This window comes from Podarcis raffonei, chromosome 1 (assembly GCF_027172205.1).
Source record: "Podarcis raffonei isolate rPodRaf1 chromosome 1, rPodRaf1.pri, whole genome shotgun sequence".
Lineage (NCBI taxonomy): Eukaryota > Metazoa > Chordata > Lepidosauria > Squamata > Lacertidae > Podarcis > Podarcis raffonei.
In genome coordinates, this window is record NC_070602.1 from 9,242,254 (window position 1) to 9,262,706 (window position 20,453).

General features: G+C 47.3%; 1 protein-coding gene across 5 annotated transcripts in view; it reads left to right on the top strand.

The window, feature by feature from the left end:
* Nucleotides 1-3,970, top strand: part of SLC38A6 (solute carrier family 38 member 6) — a 61,153-nt gene extending 57,183 nt beyond the window's left edge. For 4 of the 5 annotated variants that reach the window (XM_053403213.1, XM_053403123.1, XM_053402887.1 and 1 more), the window contains 3 exons: nucleotides 2,783-2,927; nucleotides 3,030-3,124; nucleotides 3,583-3,970. In XM_053403213.1, coding sequence (XP_053259188.1) covers nucleotides 2,783-2,927; nucleotides 3,030-3,124; nucleotides 3,583-3,663 — 321 coding nt within the window. In that variant the 3' untranslated portion in view covers nucleotides 3,664-3,970. The remainder of the gene's footprint in view (nucleotides 1-2,782; nucleotides 2,928-3,029; nucleotides 3,125-3,582) is intronic. The other variant, XM_053403036.1, reaches the window with a different exon arrangement.
* Nucleotides 3,971-20,453: the final 16,483 nt, after the last annotated feature.

The following is a 20,453-nucleotide window of genomic DNA, read 5'->3' on the forward strand; positions in this document are numbered from 1 at the left end:
ACCCGGAAGCTGTACACCGGCTCCCTCGGCCAATAAAGCGAGATGAGCGCCGTAACCCCAGAGTCGGTCACGACTGGACCTAATGGTCAGGGGACCCTTTACCTTTTATATATATATATATTTTTTAAATGATATTTATTAAAGTTTAACAATTACAGAAAAAAGAAAAGCAGACAATAATAATAAAAAAGATTACAATACTTTAAAAATAAAAGAAAATACAATACTAAGAAGAAAAAAAACAAAGGAAAAAACCCAAAAACAGTACAGCTAAGCAATAAGAGTGAAGAAAAAAAACAAAACAAAAACATTTAAAAACACTAACATCCAGTATTTTCATATCTTTATCTTTCATTTACTTGTTTCCTTGACTTCCTCACGCCTCCCTTTTTGTATTCTAATTCAATTAGTTGTTTCAGCAAGTCCTTTCCCTCTTTCTCAGATTTTGTTCCATAATTTATCTTAACGCAATTTAACCTTAAATTTTACACTTTGACCCATTAACAATCCATTTTTACTTAATTCTTTATAACCTTTCTGCTAAAACCATGTAAATTCATTCCAGCATCTTTCTAACATTCATTAATTTTACAATGGTTTTTTAAATATACTTTAAATTTTTTTCCAATCTTCTTCCATCGACTCTTCTCCCTGGTCTCGGATTCTGCCAGTCATTTCCGCCATTTCCATGTAGTCCATCAGTTTCATCTGCCATTCTTCCCTGGTAGGTAGATCTTGCGTCTTCCAGTACTTTGCAATAAGTATTCTTGCTGCTGTTGTGGCATACATAAAAAAAGTTCTATCTTTCTTTGGCATTAATTGGCCAACCATGCCCAGAAGCAAGGCCTCTGGTTTCTTCAGAAAGGTATATTTAAATACCTTTTTCATTTCATTATAGATCATCTCCCAGAATGCCTTAATCTTTGGGCATGTCCACCAAAGGTGAAAGAAAGTACCTTCGGTCTCCTTACATTTCCAGCATTTATTATCAGGCAAATGGTAAATTTTTGCAAGCTTGACTGGTGTTATGTACCACCTATAGATCATTTTCATTAAATTCTCTTTTAAGGCATTGCATGCCGTAAATTTCATACCAGTGGTCCATAACTGTGCCCAGTCAGCCATCATAATATTATGTCCAACATCTTGTGCCCATTTAATCATAGCAGATTTCACCGTTTCATCTTGAGTATTCCATTTCAACAGCAAGTTATACATTCTTGACAAATTCTTAACTTTAGAGTCTAGCAGTTCTGTTTCTAATTTTGATTTTTCCACTTGGAAGCCTATTTTTTTGTCCAAATTATATGCCTCCATTATTTGATAATAATGGAGCCAGTCTCACACTCTGTTTTTTAATTTTTCAAAACTCTGCAATTTTAGTCTGTCTCCCTCTTGTTCCAAACTTTCCCAATACTTCGGCCATTTAGCCTCCATATTGAGTTTTTTCTGAGCCTTTGCTTCTATTGGTGACAACCATCTTGGGGTTTTATTTTCTAACAAATCCTTATATCTTATCCAAACATTAAACAATGCTTTTCTAACAATATGGCTTTTGAACGCTTTATGTGCTTTAACCTTATCATACCACAGTTCTAACTTAGTTCTAAGTTAGTTCTAACTAAGAACTAACTTAGTTGGTCTTTAAGGTGCTACTGGAAGGAAAAAAATTTTTTTGTTTTGACTATGGCAGACCAACACGGCTACCTATCTGTAACTGATACCACAGATATGCATGCCAACCAAATACATTATTGAAACCTTCCAAATCCAACACATCAATGTTTTCAAGAAGCATCCATTCTCTCAGCCAGCAAAATGCGGCTGATTCATAATAAAGTTTAAGGTCTGGCAGGGCAAATCCACCTCTTTCTTTAGCATCTGTTAATATCTTAAATTTTATACGAGGCTTCTTGCCCTGCCAGACAAATCTAGAGATATCTCTCTGCCACTTCTTAAAACAATCCATTTTATCCAAAATTTCCAATGTTTGAAACAAAAACAACATTCTTGGCAATACATTCATTTTTATCACAGCAATTCGGCCTAACAGCGATAGCTTCAAATTTGACCATATTTCTAAATCCTTTTTCACTTCAGTCCAACATTTTTCATAATTATCCTTAAATAAATTCACATTCTTAGCAGTCATGTTTACCCCTAAATATTTCACTTTCTTAACCAGTGTCAATCCTGTCTCCTTCTGAAACTTATCTCTCTCAATCTCAGTTAGATTTTTCTCTAAAACTTTAGTTTTCATCTTATTCAACTGAAAGCCTGCTACCTGACCAAATTCTTGAATCAGTTCTAATACTCTTTTAGTGCTTGATTCTGGCTCCTTTACCTTTTTTATATACCCAACAGGGAACTGCAGCTAATCAGGCTTCCACACAATTTATGTGTAATGTGTTAAGATATTGGTCCTTTGTCCAAATCGACAGTCTGGTGAAACAACAATCCAGATGCCAACTTTTTGTTTTGCTTTGTTTTGTGGGGATTCAGTAATGGACGGGATTCAATTAAGTTGTTAAGTGTGGAGCAAGGTCCACTTGCACGGCAGGCCTTGCCCCCTACTCCTCCTGCCTCTCCTAAATGTACCCTGGGGGTGGGGGAGACCCAGAACAGGCTTAAGGAGTGCACAGGGAAGTTGCATTGTGCAAGTGGACCTCGTTTCATGCATGCAATACCCCTCTTAGCGCTACGTTGAATTCCACCCAATGAACTTCAGATTTATTTATTACTGGTCTGATAGGCTTTTATTTTTCTCCTTTGAATTCCACAGGCAAGGAAGGCTGTGATGATGGTGTTTTTTTCACATCTTCCTTTCTCCCTGATCTGCCACATTCTTGTCACTTTGGCACTCAATGCGACAGTTTTCTTGATTGCTATGTATGTGCCTGACATCAGACACCTTTTTGGAGTGGTTGGTAAGTTTGTGTGCTTTCATCTTCCCCAATCCTATATTCTAAAAAAATCTGCACGCAAGCCTCGCCGTGACTAAATAACTCCCCCTCCCCATCTTTTTAAAGGCTCAACCACATCCACCTGCTTGCTCTTTGTGTACCCTGGGCTGTTTTATCTGAAGATTAGCACAGAGGATTTTATATCCAGACAGAAGCTTGGGGTAAGATGCCAACCTAAGTTCTTTGTTTTGGAATGCTAATGTGGAAGGTACTTAAAGCAGTCGCTAAAGCGCATGGCCCTCTCTGACTTGTGCCATTTCAAGGAGTTTAGGATCATAATGCTGAAGGCTCTCCCCCCCCCCATCCAATAGCAGATCATATGCAGTTATGTCTAGCCATTACTGCCTTGAAGGTCACTGCAGCCTTACCCAGTTGAAAGGGCAAATTCTTTGGTGTAATTGTTTCCTAACCCAGTTTTTGTGAATAGATGTCTTATTCTCAGTGATGTCTGCATACCAAGGAGAGGTTCTTATCCTGTTTGTTTTGATTTAAACCATTTAAAAGCCTCTACCACCTAAGAGGTAAAACGATTTTCTGTCCACCACTCTGTATGTGTAACGGAAGAGTAAACTGGTTTCTCCTGTTTAGGATTAAACCGTTTGTGTGATTTTCTTCACAGGCATGTGCACTGCTAGTTCTCGGACTCTTGTTTGGTATTGTCAGTTTAGTACTGATCATTTATGATTGGATTCATCAGTGAAATAATCCCTGCCACCTTTGCAGCAGCCCAAATGAACATTTTCGGCTACATCTAAAGCAAAATCACTCAATTGGATGCCAGAAAGAGACTGTCTGGGGATTTGAAAACCACCAGAAACCAAACTCCCAACCAATTACCTCTTCATTCACCAAAGCAGCCTTTGTGATCCTGCAAACTTATGCTGGAGCTAAAGAAGATGGAGGATTTCCACATTTCTTTTTTTTTTCCCCCCCTGCATGCAGTAGCTAATGAAATCAAGTGAGGAAACTCAGAGCCCAATGGCATTGTGTTAACATTGCCTAGATCTGCTCTTTCTGACCAAACTGCGGGAGGTAGTGGAGGACAGAGGTGCCTGGCGTGCTCTGGTCCATGGGGTCACGAAGAGTCGGACACGACTAAACGACTAAACAACAACAACAACAAGATCTGCTCTTAGGTGCATAATGGGACCTAGTGGAGATTGCAACGTGTGAAGATCATTTGTGAATTGCTCCTTGCCGATTAGTGAATAATCATGTGTCTCGTGTCAAAATGTGGAATCGTTATGGCTTAAATCCAGCAAGACAGGTGGTCTTCTCAGAACGTTGGTTGAAAATTGCTGAAATCTTTCTACACCTGTTACTGTCAGTTTCACAGAAACAGCTTGCAAACCCTCTGCAGCCTTCTTCCAGAGTGCTTAGATTTGCAGATCGAAACCAGGCCCGGTCTTAAGTTTGATTAAAGCCTGCCATATGAGACAATTTACAGTTCAACAGAGGAGTAAAATATGATGGTGAAATTACTCTGCCTTGCCAACGTGTCCTGACTTCATAACTGAACTGTAAAATATGTATCGTTTTATACTTCAGTGCAATTAATGATAAAGTTCCCATTTTATGAATCATCCTTAATGTCAATACAGACCTAATTCAAACCATATGTATTAAATTGACATGGTACAGTCCTGTCATACGTCTATGGCACTTCAGAATTCACATATAACTAGGTTTGGGGGGGGGGATACCTCTAGTTTCTCTAGTTTCCCTGCTTTTGAAAATGTTACACATCAAGGAGAAGGTGGTTCGGGGATTGGGGTGGTGGAGAAGAAAGCAGGATTAGAAGCTTTCTGCAGCAGAGGAGAGCAACTAAGATGATCAAGAGTCTGGAAACCAAGCCTTATGAGGAATGGTCAAAGGAGCTGGGTATGTTTAGCCTGGAAAAGAGAAGTTGGAGATGAGATAGGATAATCATCTTCAACTATCTGAAGGGCTGTCACCTGGAAATAATAATAATAATAATAATAATAAATAATAATATTTATACCCTGCCCATCTGGCTGGGTTTCCCCAGCCACTCTGGGCGGCTTCCAACCAAATATTAAAAACAATACAGCGCCAGACATTTAAAACTTCCCTAAACAGGGCCACCTTCAGTTGTCTTTTAAAAGTAAAATACAGTGGTACCTCAGGTTACATACGCTTCAGGTTACATATGCTTCAGGTTACAGACTCTGCTAACCCAGAAATATTACCTCGAGTTAAGAACTTTGCTTCAGAAATCGTGCAGCGGTGACACAGCAGCAGCAGGAGGCCCCATTAGCTAAAGTGGTGCTTCAGGTTAAGAACAGTTTCAGGTTAAGAACGGACCTCCGGAACGAATTAAGTACTTAACCCGAGGTACCACTGTAGTTGTTTATTGCCTTCACATCTGCTGGGAGGGCGTACCACAAGGCAGGCGCCACTACTGAGAAGGCCCTCTGCCTGGTTCCCTGTAACCTCACTTCTTGCAGTGAGGGAACCGCCAGAAGGCCCTCAGCCCTGGACCTTAGTCCAGGCTGGATGATGGGGGTGGAGACACTCCTTCAGGCATACTGGACTGTATGGAGCAAGCTTGTTTTTTCCTGCTCTGGAGGGAGGTAGTTGGCTTCAAGTTCAAGAAAGGAGATTCCCACTAAACACCAGGAAAAACTTATTGGAGGTTGTAGACTCTCCTTCCTTGGAGATTTTTCAGTAGAGGTTGAACGGGCATTTAAATGACCCCTGGTGTCCCTTCCAGCTTGTATGATTCTGTATGAAGGGGTGTCATTCTATGGGAGCACTTTCAAGCAAGACAATTAGACAGTATCTAGAAGATCAGCCAGCTTGAATCGGTGCAGGCTAGATCTTTTGGGAGCTGCGATCCAAAACATTTAGAGGACACCAGTTTCGGGGAGGCTGGTCTGTTCCAAAACTAGGACTGCATCGCTTCAAAACCTTCCAAGTTCGATTTGGTCCAAACACTGCATTCATTGAAGTTTAGAAAACTAGGAACTAGGAACATAGAAAGCTGCCTTATGCTGAGTCAGATCATCTAGCTCAGTAGAGTCTACACTGACTGGCAGCAGCTCTCCAGAGTTTTGGGACAGGAGTTTTGTCTCAGCCGTATCTGGAGATGCCAGGGATTGAACTGGCATGCAAAATGGATGCTCTGCCACTGAGACCTTCCCTTAATTTACGTGGCTGAAATTGTATAGCCCAAAATGGAATATGTATTTTGAGTCAGTTTTAAAGAAGAGAACAGAAGGAACTGTGTAAAGGGAGAATTGGGTGCCATTGGAGAAAGCAATGTGGTGGCTAGGAGAAGATTTTATTAAAATAGAGGCTGAGCAGCCACCCTGAAGCTCAAAGCAAGACAAAGGGGAAAGAATCGCCCAAGAATTACCGTATTTTTCGCTCCATAGGGCGCACTGGACCATAGGGTGCACCTAGTTTTTAGAGGGGGAAATCAAGAAAAAAAATCTTACTTACAGGCTGCACGCAACCTCTCCGTGCCGGAGGGGCTGTGCGCGGCTATCCCTGAAGCCTTCGGAGCGCAGCGCAAGTTCCCGCTGCGCTCCTCAGGCTTCAGGTTCCTTTTGCTGAAGTCGGGAGACAAGCGAAAGGAACCTAAAGCCTCCAGAACGCAGCGGGAACTTGCGCTGCGCTCCGAAGGCCTTCAGGCAGCTATCCCTGAAGCCTGGAGAGCGAGAGGGGTCGGTGCGCACTGACCCCTCTCGCTCTCCAGGCTTCAGCGAAAGCAACGCGAAGCCTCCGGAGCACGGAGGAAGCGTTCCCTCTGCGTTGCTATCGCTGAAGCCAAGGAGCCTGCATTTTCTCCATAGGACGCACACACATTTCCCCTCAATTTTTGGAGGGGGAAAAGTGCGTCCTATAGAGCGAAAAATACGGTAGTGTTCCTAATACTTTTATTCATTAAAATATTTATATTCCTCCTTTTGTGCCAAAGGGCCTTCATGGTGGGTAACAAAAAGAAATGCAGCAATTGAAGACAGCAAACTTAAAAAAATTAAGCAGCAACCATCAAATAAGCAGCAAAGCCAAAATCCCAAGAGGGAGCTGAAGGGTAGCCTAATGACGAATGGAAAAAAGTCTACTCCACAGTCAGAAGGCTTAAAAAGACTTGGGGAAAATATACAGCCTGCCCCCCGCTCCTAGAAAGCTAGCAGCGAAAGGGCAGGCTGCACTTCCCCAGGGAGAGAGTTCAGGACCACTGTAGAAAAGGCAATGTCACAAGAGATCCTGCACCGTAACAGAGGGTGGAAGCAGTACTTGGAATTTAATCAGGGAGCGCGCTCAAAGCTTTTCATATACAGTGGTACCCCACAAGACGAACGCCTCGGAAGACGAAAAACTCGCTAGACGAAGGAGTTTTTCGTTTTCTTAGCCGCTTCGCAAGACGCATTTCCCTATGGCCTTGCTTCGCAAAATGAAGCTTGCCCTGTAAGCTCCGGGGATAGCGGGGAAGCGCAGCACGTCTTCCCCGCTGTCCCTGGACCTCTTTTGAAGCAAGGGGCGGCGGGGAGAAGATCGCTTCTCCCCATTGCCAGCCCCGCAATCTCCGGGGACAGAGGGGAAGGCGCGCGCACCTTCCCCTCTCTCCCCGGACCCCTTTTGAACCAAGGGCGGCAACGGGGAGAAGCGATTCTCCCCGTTGCCCCTTCCCTTTCTTTAAAACAGGTCCGGGGACAGAGGGGAAGGTGCGCGGCGCTTCCCCTCTGTCCCCGGACGGTCTCCATAGGAACGCATTGATTGATTTTCAATGCATTCCTATGGGAAACCGTGCTTCGCAAGACGAAAAACTTGCAAGAAGAAAAAACTTGCGGAACGAATTAATTTCGTCTTGCGAGGCACCACTGTACATTATCTCAGTAATCCTTACAGCAATTCTGTAAGGTAGGTCAGAAGTATTGTCCTGCCTTCTCATACCTGCATGAAATGAATGTGGTTGGCTCCAAAATATTGTGGCCAGTATTGGATAAAATTGGTATTGTTATGATGAGGCTGCTATAGGAATGATATTGGAAAATCACACACACACACGCATATATATACAGTGGTACCTCAGGTTAAGTACTTAATTTGGTTCGGAGGTCTGTTCTTAACCTGAAACTGTTCTTAACCTGAAGCACCACTTTAGTTAATGGGGCCTCGTCCTGCTGCTGCGCCGCTGGAGCACGATTTCTGTTCTCATCCTGAAGCAAAGTTCTTAACCTGAAGCACTATTTCTGGGTTAGCGGAGTCTGAAACCTGAAGCGTATGTAACCTGAGGTACCACTGTGTGTGTGTGTGTGTGTGTGTGTGTGTGTGTGTGGTGTGCAAGAGTGTTCCAGAGGGCAGGAGAATATTGCCTCTTATTTTGAGTTCTGAAAAGCATTAACAATGTCACAAACGTGGGAAAACTATCTTGATTTGTAAACACCACTTCTATTGTGTTTATGCCAAGGGGGGAACCTCCAGATTAGCTATGCTGCGAACACTTCTGGGCAAAGCCAATATTATTCGTGGAGTAGAAACAACAACATTTCCCCCTCTCTCCCCCGAAATCATCCCAAGGGATGGTTTGTATTTTAAACCGAGAGAGCCTTTCATCTCTCTTGAAAATCGTATGCTCAAAGGAAGCGAGTTTCTCCAGAAAATAGGAGCTTAACATGAAATTATGACATTAAACCTTATACTGGAATGGCAAGAATTCAGAGTGCGGAGTTCCTCATTATTTCCAGATGGATGGAAGGAGTTTAATTTTGGCTGAGAGCTTACAAAAGCATCCCTGCCTCCGGAGCACTCCTGCCTGCGTGCTGGTACTTCCTGCCAAAAGCACAAAAACCCCCTCGATGCCCCGAGATCTGCTGTGAGATTTCTCCATTCCAAGTTGGACGACCTTTTGCTTCCCTTACAGGACTTGCACTGTCTGTCAATAGGTGCGCCTCTCCTTGAGGACTTGGCATGCGCAAGATCTAGCCATGGGCTAAAAGCACTTTTAAAATAGCCTGGAGATCTGCCTCGGGTTTGGCAGCCTAGATGGAAGCCAGCACTTCAGACCCACAGCGGCTCTCGTTCTCCCCCTGCCTCCACTATTCCTGTTCACAAAAACGGAACATTAACATTGTCAATAAAAGACAGGTGTTAAAAACCAAACAATAATTAAAATCAACAGTGAGCTAAAAACATTCAAATTACATGTCAACTCCTACATGTCTGGATAAGGCTGGCCTGAACAGAAACATTTTAAGCAGCCTTCACATGCGGCATAAAGGTAAAGGGACCCCTGACCATTAGGTCCAGTCGTGGCCGACTCTGGGGTTGCGGTGCTCATCTCGCTTTATTGGCCGAGGGAGCCGGCGTACAGCTTCCGGGTCATGTGGCCAGCATGACTAAGCCGCTTCTGGAGAACCAGAGCAGTGCATAGAAACGCTGTTTACCTTCCCGCCAGAGCGGTACCTATTTATCTACTTGCACTTTGACGTGCTTTCGAACTGCTAGGTTGGCAGGAGCAGGGACCGAGCAACGGGAGCTCACCCCGTTGCGGGGGGTACTGCTCCGGCGGGAAGGTAAACGGCGTTTACGTGTGCTGCTCTGGTTCGCCAGAAGCGGCCTAGTCATGCTGGCCACATGACCCAGAAACTGTACGCCGGCTCCCTCGGCCAATAAAGCAAGATGAGCGCCGCAACCCCAGAGTCGGCCACGACTGGACCTAATGGTCTGGGGTCCCTTTACCTTTTTAGATGATGAACTCCTGACTCCTATTGACTTGCATTGCTCTTCCTGCATTTTAGGGAAGTTGGACCAGATGACTCTTCAATCCCATGATTCTATGATTCAGTGCTCGACCATTGGCCGTGCTATGGATTTTATAGAACTTGGGTGGCATCCAACTAATGTGTCCTGTTAGAGGAAAGATATACACATGCACGCGGACTTCCCCTACCCACCCCACCTCTTCTTCCTCTGTGTACCCGCTAAATATGATCCGGGGTTCCCCAACCCTTTAGAGCAGATTTTGCAAGGTGTGGGACATGCATGGATGGAGGAGAGGGATGGAAAGCTCTGTTGCGCCGGTGTTAATCCTTGCACTGATGGGATATGTTAGCTGGATGCCACCCCTATAGTCTCAGTAGGACTGTAGATCTTTAAAATCTAGAGATAAATCTGGAGATTTCCAGTCCCAATAGGACCAAGACTCGCTGGTCAGATTCCAGCACGCTTTGCCAGCTCACTATTCTATGACTGTCAGCTGATATTAATACAACCAGTATTATGCTATGTGCTGTTGTTCTTTGTGGGGGAGGGGAGATATATATATAATGGATAGACACAGCTGCCTGCATTTTTCGATTTTCCTTGGGGAATGTGGCTATGCACCCTCTTTTTTCCCGGAGGTGCTGACACTCTGAGCTTCAAAATTTTGCTGCTGCCACACCACTGTTTTTGTTGGCTGCGTAACTCTCGGCTATCAAGATGTGAAGCTTCCCTGGCATAGAGATCCAGCGATGGGAAAAAGCTTAACCTGCTGTTTTCTGCCTCTTACGCAGCTGTTGGAAGATTGAAATAGACCTGCCAGGGAAGAAAAGAAGAAAACCTCTTATGGCCTGAAGGCACTTTATGCCAAAGCCTTATTCCTGCTAAGCAGGTCTTGGTCTGGTCAGTGACTGGATGGGAGACCACTGGGTTTACACAGCTTTGGATTCTGTGATGGAAGAAAGGTGGGGTATAAATGTCAGAAGATAAAGAACCATAAGCGCTTTATCAAAGCTCCCTCAGTTTCTATATTTTTCCATTCCCCCCACCCAATATTCAATTCTTTACAATCCCACACCAGTTTCCATTTTTAATAGAAGCAAATACTAATGAAAAACCAGCAGCATTTTGGTGCAAATTTATCCTAAAGCACACATCTTGGTGTGCATTTCCCCCCAATATACACATTTTCTGAAAGCAATTTTCCCTTACCGAATACATTTTTGTATGCTATTTCCTCCAATAGAAGCATTTTTATGCATACTACGTCACCCCACTATATGGCTCTTTGTACGCATTACTTTACTGGTGCTGCAAAATTCTGGGAAGTGAGAATTTCAAAGGATGGCTGTGTTTCAGTTCAACTAGGTTTGCTTAGAAACGCAAACAGAGCCAAATTTCTCTCCCATCACTACATGAAATAAAAGGTACTAATTTGGTTGCATTTAGGATTTGTCTGTGGTCCCCATTTTCCCCTGCACTGGCTCCTGCACCTTTAAAAGAAGGAGTAATTGGAAGTAATATGGTGCTGGAGGAGACTCTGGAGAGTCCCATGGACTGCAAGAAGATCAAACCTCTCCATTCTGAAGGAAATCAGCCCTGAGTGCTCACTGGAAGGACAGATCCTGAAGCTGAGGCTCCAAGACTTTGGCCACCTCATGAGAAGAGAAGACTCCCTGGAAAAGACCCTGATGTTGGGAAAGATGGAGGGCACAAGGAGAAGGGGACGGCAGAGGACAAGATGGTTGGACAGTGTTCTCGAAGCTACAAATGTGAGTTTGACCAAACTGTGGGAGGCAGTGGAAGACAGGAGGGCCTGGCGTGCTCTGGTCCATGGGGTCACGAAGAGCCGGACACGACTAAATGACTAAACAACAACAAAATTGGCAGAAGGCTGCCCCGTTGCTAAGACTGCAACCGGATGCACACTTACCTGGGAGTAAGCCCCACTGAACACATCGGGACTTAACTCTGAGTAAACATGAATGGGCGTACAAGCTCAACCGCCAGCCTACACTTCCTGGCCCTGCAAGAAAAGGAGGACAGTGGGTTGGCAGTCGTAACCAGAAGCCTTAACTAGATGTCCAAACCCAGGGATGTAAAAATGGCTCAAAATCACAGTGTTGGGAAGCTTCCTTTATAGTCTCAGTGCCTCGTTGCAGGGAAGCCCACCATTTCAAGGCACTGCCAGTAAACGAAAATCAATCATGGGCAGCATCTTGGGAGACAAGCATTTTAGAAACTGCTGGTTTCAATGGTTAGGCTAAGCCTTTGAAGTTGACACTCTGTTAAATGGAATGGAGGCAAGTCACACCTTCATGGGAGCAATATAATCTCCATCGTGCTGCTGGGCAGGGGGCGGGGGACATATTCTGATTTACAGGTTATCTTCATTGCCTACAGATGCGGAGAGATCCCAGGCTGCACGCATAGTATGGTGTGCTATGAGATTCCAAGTTGACCTGTTCTAGAATAAATTAATTAAAGGCACCTGAAATATACTCTGAGTCGAGTGAATTTCATGCTCTTTATTCAGCTCATAGTAGCAAGGAATGAAAGTTTCCTCAAAATATCTCCTTTATATACATTATTTACACAATGGGCCGCACGTGATTGGCTAATTCCAGGGTTCTCCTGTAGGCCAATCAGATTGCGGATTCACTCCCACCTGGAGCTGGATTGGGTGGCTCCTGCAGACCAATCATACTGCTGCATTGTTCTAGTACCAACCAGACTGCTGCATTCTGAATCCTATTCTAGGACCAATCAGACTGCTGCATTTTGGCTCCTGTTCAACTCAGTACATAACAGCACCTCACTTTTAAATAGAAGCCCTAGGACTGCAAGTGAAGGGGGGCGTTCTGCTTGTGCTGCCTCTGCCCACTGGCTCCACTCGCAACAGTAGGACTTGACACTTTCACGTGGACTGCAAAAAACAACAACACACCTCCCAGGTGAATTGCAAGCTTTTGTAGCTGGGTGCTCCAGGCATTTGCTAGACTACAGTGCCCATCAGCCCTAGCCAGAATTGCCATGCATGATGGAAGGTGTGGTCCTACAAATTCTGGAGGGCCACAGGCTCCCCAGGCCTGGCCTAAGCGCATTCATCTTCCACCTGCCGTAGGCATATAGGCAGCTGCCTTTGTCTCCATGGAGTCCAGCCTTCCCTACTCTGTCTTGGTCCAGCAAGCGGGTTCATTTCTATTATTTGCCACCCTATAATTCTTGTTTTTATGTGGAGATGTTAGCTGAGATTAAACCTGGGAGCTTTTGCAAGTGGTCTTCCAATGTGTCAAGGTCCCTCCCCTGCCAAATGCAGCTGACAGCCAGGTGTGACAATATTTCAACCCTACCTGTTGCTGACACGGGGACACGGGTGGCGCTGTGGGTAAAACCTCAGCGCCTAGGACTTGCCGATCGTCAGGTCGGTGGTTTGAATCCCCGCGGTGGGGTGCGCTCCCGCTGCTCGTTCCCAGCGCCTGCCAACCTAGCAGTTCGAAACCACCCCCGGGTGCAAGTAGATAAATAGGGACCGCTTACCAGCGGGAAGGTAAACGGCGTTTCTGTGTGCTGCGCTGGCTCGCCAGATGCAGCTTGTCACGCTAGCCACGTGACCCGGAAGTGTCTTCGGACAGCGCTGGCCCCCGGCCTCTTAAGCGAGATGGGCACGCAACCTCAGAGTCGGACACGACTGGCCCGTACGGGCAGGGGTACCTTTACCTTTACCTTTTTACCTGTTGCTGAGCTCCACCGAGATGGAAAAGGGGTGCCAGAGACTGCAGAATGGGCTACTTAAGGTCACACAGCAAGTTGAGGAACCATGCTTTTTAACTCGTCTGTGGTTCTGCTTCTAAAGCAAAATACACCTCCCTGCAGGTATGAAACTGCCATAGGGACATCTCCTTAATGTGCTAGCTTTTTATTTGCAGGGATTTTGTTTTTGCAACGTGGAGGAACATCCCAAAATGTGGGCAGCCCCCACCTGCAGCCTGAAGTGGGACATTGCACAGCCCACTCTTACTGTCTCAGAATTTTACCACCACATTTTATTTTTTTGCCCTTCACCCTGACAGGCTGGCTTTCTACATGCAGAGAGCTTTTTCCACATCCAAGCAGCATGTCCAAATGATGCACCATAATTCATAGGATTTCAAGGGGGGAAACCGCATCCACCGGAACTTGACTTCAAATCAAGGCTGGTGGCAGCCTTTTCTGAATACTGAAGGTAGTGAGCCCAGCTCCCGGGCTGTTGTCAGCTTCCTCTGTGGCCCATAATACTCCTGGGCCATGCACCTGGTTTGCATTTAAAACTCATTTGCAGATGATGTCACTTTTTTTTATTATCAGCCCAGGGAAGGTCGCGATGGGTCATTTGGGGAAGGCTTGCATTGTTGAGTCTCCACAGAGCCGCCGCGGCTGATGCCTTAACCATCTGACTTGCGTTTCAATTTTCGGGCATGATGTAATCTGAGGCCCGAGATTTATAATAAACCGAACAGGGAGCTACTTGCCCGGAGGCTAATCAGCCTGGTCTCGTGGAACTACTTTTCTGGAAAACGGGTCGGAAAATTGTAGCAAATGTCATGTAGCTAATCAAAGTCATGGCTGAGAGATTGCAAAGGCTGGGAAGGTGGGTGGTTGTTTCGTGAGATGGCGATGGGCTTTGGAGAGACGCAGGGAGCGGTCAGCTGGTGCCGTGAAAATGTGTGCAGCTGTTGCATGCATGTTCTCAGCTCCTGTCAGTATTATTGGTGGGGATTTATCATACAGTATCATTGCATCTCATACAGTACCATTGCATTGGGACGCGGGTGGTGCTGTGGGTTAAACCACAGAGCCTAGGACTTGTCGATCAGAAGATCAGTGGTTCGAATCCCCACGACGGGGTGAGCTCCCGTTGCTCGGTCCCTGCTCCTGCCAACCTAGCAGTTCGAAAGCACATCAAAGTGCAAGTAGATAAATAGGTACCACTCCGGCGGGAAGGTAAACGGCGTTTCCGTGCGCTGCTCTGGTTCGCCAGAAGTGGCTTAGTCATGCTGGCCACATGACCCGGAAGCTGTACGCCGGCTCCCTCGGCCACAGAGCCTAGGACTTGCCGACCAGAAGGTCAGTGGTTTGAATCCCCGCGATGGGGTGAGCTCCCATTGCTCGGTCCCTGCTCCTGCCAACCTATTAGTTTGAAAGCACGTCAAAGTGTAAGTAGATAAATAGGTACCACTCCAGCGGGAAGGTAAACGGCGTTTCCGTGCGCTGCTCTGGTTTGCCAGAAGTGGCTTAGTCATGCTGGCCACACGACCCGGAACCGGTACGCCGGCTCCCTCGGCCAGTAAAGCGAGATGAGTGCCGCTACCCCAGAGCCGGTCACGACTGGACCTAATGGTCAGGGGTCCCTTTACCTTTTTACCATTGCATCTCATGCAGGGGTTTATCTTCTGGGGATGGGGCATACACAAAAATGCATATACCCAACCACCCCCTTGGAACCATCCTCCATGCCAAGGGGGCCTTACCCACCCCCCAAGTAATGCAGAGAGGTTTTAAACTTCCCGGCTTGCTTAACTGGGCAAGTCCTGCTCAGTGTGAGGCTTCCAGGATGTTCTCGGGAGATCTTGCAGGGCGTTCTCACAAGAGCATCCCAGAGCCCATGTGTGGAGCGGGACTTAACAGCGGCTCTCAACCTGTGGGTCCCCAAATGTTGTTGGACTACAACTCCCATCATCCCTCAGCTCTGGCCTTGCTAGCTAGGGGTGATGGGAGTTGTAGTTCAACAACATCTGGGGACCCACAGGTTGAGAAAGGCTGGCTTAGAAGCTCTGCACGCTGAGAAAATGCAGTGCAAAAAGAGCCTTTAAGCTCTCTGCCTTGCGGGCATGTAATTTGACAATTTCAATGAGTCGACTTTCAACCATGCAAGGTTGAAATCACACAGATTAATTGTGCATCAGATGCAGTCATACTGTATTGTGCTTTGTTGCCCCTTATGTTCAAAGTGCTTTCTCCATAAATCTACGTTGAGCTGCCTAGACTCACAAGAGTGAAAGACAGCCTCGTAGGCTATCTGGTTCAGCCATAAGAGCCATGGGGGCTTTGGCCCCCACAATAAGATATTTGAGGGGGCTGGAGCCCCCCAAAGTTGATGGGCACTGCCATTCAAATGGTGTGGTTGCACTGCATCATGGGATTGATTATGCAGGGCAGGGCTTACCTGGGCCCCCACAATATTTTATTCCAGTTGGCACCCTTGGGTGCAGCTCCTCTGCTCTGTGCAGGAGCCCCAGGGCTAGAGCACCTCTTACCCACCCTCTGTTTGAAGAGCTGCAACGACGGAGCACTCTCCCTTCAGCTTCCTCCTTGGCAGGTCCCGAGCAGAGTATGGTTTAAACCACAGCTGGGGACCCTGTGGCCCTCCAGATGCTGTTGGGACGCCCAACTCCCATCAGCTTCTGCCAGCATTGCCAATGATCAGGTGTTGGGGACTGGCAGGACATTGATGGCCAGGGGGAAGCGGCCTGGAGTCTGACTTGGGAGTGGGGGGCAGTGATTTGTGGGGAAGGCAAGAGTCGGAGGCAGGGGAAGCTTCAGAGCTGGAGAGTGGAGCTCAATATGGGTTGGAAGGTGAGGAGGAAGAGGCAGGTTAGGCAAGTGAAAGGTCGGGCACTTCCCCACCCTCTCCTGCACCGCTGTCTCCCAGAACCAGGAGCGGGTTGAAAAGGGGAGGAGCAGAGGAAGTTTCCATGTAGGCATCGTCTCTGGCTGCATGTCTTGCAGCCCATCACGGGGAGCTACTTAAGCAATTGGACGGGGAGTCCATTGCTGCAACTGCTCTGCAGAGCACGGATCTGGGAATAGCGGCCTAGAAGTTAGATTGGTGTGGGGGCAGGGGGGTATTTGGAGCCATAGCAACAACTATCAGCTTTGACAAGAAGTTAATTATCTGGCATGTGTATTCCTTTGGATGGGGAGCTTGTAGTCCAATAACATCAGGAGGGAACCATGTTGGCCACCCTTGTTCCAGCCCAGAGGTGGGCAACCTTTCTCGCCAGATTATACAACTCACAGGCCACATTTGGCGGGTGGGTTGAAGCACCCACGTACCAACAACCTGACATCATAATGACCTGGGTGCAAGAGCTCTCGGAGCCAGTGTGGTGTAGTGGTTAAGAGCGGTGGACTCGTAATCTGGTGAACCGTGTTCACTTCCCCACTCCTCCACATGCAGCTGCTGGGTGACCCTGGGCTGCTCACACTTCTCTGAAGACTCTCAGCCTCACTCACCTCACAGAGTGTTTGTTGTGGGGGAGGAAGGGAAAGGAGATTGTTAGCCGCTTTGAGACTCCTTAAAGGTAAAGGGTAAAGGGATTCCTGACCATTAGGTCCAGTCATGGCCGACTCTGGGGTTGCGGCACTCATCTCGCTTTATTGGCCAAGGGAGCCGGCGTACAGCTTCTGGGTCATATGGCCAGCATGACTAAGCCGCTTCTGGTGAACCAGAGCAGCGCACGGAAACGCTGTTTACCTTCCCGCCAGAGTGGTATCTATTTATCTACTTGCACTTTGACGTGCTTTTCAACTGCTAGGTTGGCAGGAGCAGGGACCGAGCAACGGGAGCTCACTCCGTTGAGGGGATTCGAACAGCCAACCTTCTGATCAGCAAGTCCTAGGCTCTATGGTTTAAACCACAGCGCCACCCACGTCCCTTTGAGACTCCTTAGGATAGTGATAAAACAGGATATCAAAGCCAAACTCCTCTTCCTGCTCTGCACTGGTGAGTCCCAGCATGCTGCCTCTGATAGGAGCGATGGTGCACAGCCATTGTGGGTAGCAGCCACTGACAGCCTTTCCCTTCATTCCTTTATCTAATCCTCTTTTTAAAGCCATCCAATTGGTGGCCATCACTGTGGGAGCAAATTCCGCAGCAGTCGAGGCAGCTGGCCAAGACAGGAAGGGCTTCCTTTACTGTCAGCTTGTCCCTCATTCTTAGGCAGGAGAAGGACTGCCCCACCTTCCTCCGCAGCTGTGGCTGTCTTTCGAGAGCAGTTGTTCAGTTGTTTGCTCTGGCAGCTGCCAGCTTTGCCTAGTCAGGGGAGATCAGCTGCTGCCTGAGCGAGCCTAATAGCAACCAATATCCTGTGGCCAAAGGGGGCAACACACTCTCAGTCACAGATGAACGTTGCAGACACATGCAAACCTTCGGACCCCTTTAAAGCAGTTTTGCACTTTTTTTGCATGGATAATCATTTCTCAAGATACTCCAAATCTAGCCCCAGATTCTGTGGTTCCCCCTTCACAGCACCTTTCAGAACATCCCATGTCGGTAAGGATCCAGAAAGGATCTGGAGAACTAGGGGTGAAATTCAGTTATTCCATCAATTCAAGCATTTCTGATTGCCCAATGGAACAACCTCCTCACTTCTCCCACTCTGTATATGCTGATCTGGGGGTTCCCCAAAAGCTTCAGAGCAGATTTTGGGGAGACAGCAGGGGCAGGAGAGGGAGGGAAATCCCTGTTCTGCTAGTGGGAGTCATTGTGCTGGTTTCTGCTACAGGAATTGTTTAATTGAATCTGGCCCTGCATCCGGGTTGCTGTATCCTCTCAGACTAAAAAATTAGCCCTTGCTAGGAATCGCAAATAAGGAGAGTGCTGTTGACTCAGGCTTCCCCATTGGACTATTGCAATGCGCTCTACGTGGGGCTACCTTTGAAGGTGACCCGGAAACTACAACTAATCCAGAATGCGGCAGCTAGACTGGTGACTGGGGGTGGCCGCCAAGACCATATAACACCGGTCTTGAAAGACCTACATTATCTCCCAGTACGTTTCCAAGCACAATTCCAAGTGTTGGTGCTGACCTTGAAGCCCTAAATGGCCTCGGTCCAGTATACCTGAAGGAGCGTCTCCACCCCTATCGTCCAGCTGGGACACTGAGGTCCAGTGCCACTGAGGTCCAGTGCCGAGGGCCTTCTGGCGGTTCCCTCGCTGTAAGAAGGCAAATTACAGGGAACCAGGCAGAGGGCCTTCTGATTAGTGGCACCTGCCCTGTGGAACGCCCTCCTACCTCCCATGTCAAAGAGAAAAATAACTACCAAACTTTTAGAAGACATCTGAAGGCAGCCCTGTTTAGGGAAGCTTTTAATTTTTAATAGGTTATTGTATTTTAGTGTTTTGTTGAACCACCTCCCCAAGTTTGGATTCAATTCTCCGCCCCAGTTTGCAATATTTTTGAAAGACCTCATGAAAATTCATCACCATCATAGAGCCAATATAATCCTTGTATGCATTTTTGCCTAATGGCACACATTTCCCCCCAAAGCATTTTTGTATATTCTTCTCACCAACAGATGCATTTTTTAAATGCACCCTTTCCCCTAGGATATGCATTCCTGTACACACAGGGACGCGGGTGGCGCTGTGGGTAAAAGCCTCAGCGCCTAGGGCTTGCCGATGGAAAGGTCGGTGGTTCGAATCCCCGTGGCGGGGTGCACTCCCGTCGCTCGGTCCCAGTGCCTGCCAACCTAGCAGTTCGAAAGCACCCCTGGGTGCAAGTAGATAAATAGGGACCGCTTACTGGCGGGAAGGTAAACGGCGTTCCGTGTGCTGCGCTGGCTCGCCAGATGCAGCTTGTCACGCTGGCCACATGACCCGGAAGTGTCTGCGGACAGCGCTGGCCCCTGGCCTCTTAAGTGAGATGGGCGCACAACCCTAGAGTCTGTCAAGACTGGCCCGTACGGGCAGGGGTACCTTTACCTTTACCTTTACACACTGCTTGGCTGGAGAACTTCATTGCAAAAAAGGTGGATTTCAAAGGGTGGCTGTGTTTGGGTTCGCATATTGTTTCAGAAAATGCAGATTTCGCCTGTTCACTTTTAAACGTGAACCGAACCAAGTTTTTCCTCTGCCTCTAGCAACTCATGTTGACAACATTTTCGGAGGCATCTCTGCAAGGAAAACATAGCAGGAGTGATTTACCGGGAAAGTTCGGACTGTCCTGGATAATCAGGGACCAGGGAGCCGCATGGGAGCCCTCCTCCCCTCTCTCTGCCCTGTTTAGATGCATTGCAGAGAGGATGTAGACCTCCCCAGACTGCCTTTATGGAAAATCCCCAGCCTTTTTCGTAGCGAGAGGAGAGAGATTCTCCCACACCCACAAGCGTAATCCGTGTGGGCACCCAAGTTGCTAACCTGTTGCTGACAATCACTTGAAGACATGCAAGTGTAAACTGAGTAATTATTTGGCAATTTACTGCTGGGGATTTATGATTGTGGCAGATCCCTGGGTGCTGAAAAGGCTTAGGCCTTGCGGTGAGTAAGAATAGCATCTGCTGTCAGGGACGGCGCGGATCGGGTTGCAAGGGCAAGCGGTCCTCTTGCACAATCCGGTCACCTGTTCGGATTAAGATGGAAAATGTCCTCTCCTGTCCCGTGGGCTGGCATTGCACAAGCCAGGGCGCTCTGGAAGTCTTGAATTTCCCCTCTGACATGCTTGGAATGGTTCAAGGCTGGACAGGTGATTTTTCTTCAACTGGGCCATTGTGGGGCTCTTGCCGTAATCATCTGCAGGCTACGGTGGAGCGCCCGGGACATCTATGCCGAAGCGCTGTTTTGGGGAAGCCAGGGAGGTGCAGTGGTTAGTGTGTTGGACTGTGACTTGGGAGACTGGGGTTCAAATCCTCACTCGGCCACAAAGCTCATAGGGTGATCATGGGGTGGTCGCTGCCTCTCATGAGAGCCAGTGTAATGTAGTGGTTAAGAGCGGTGGA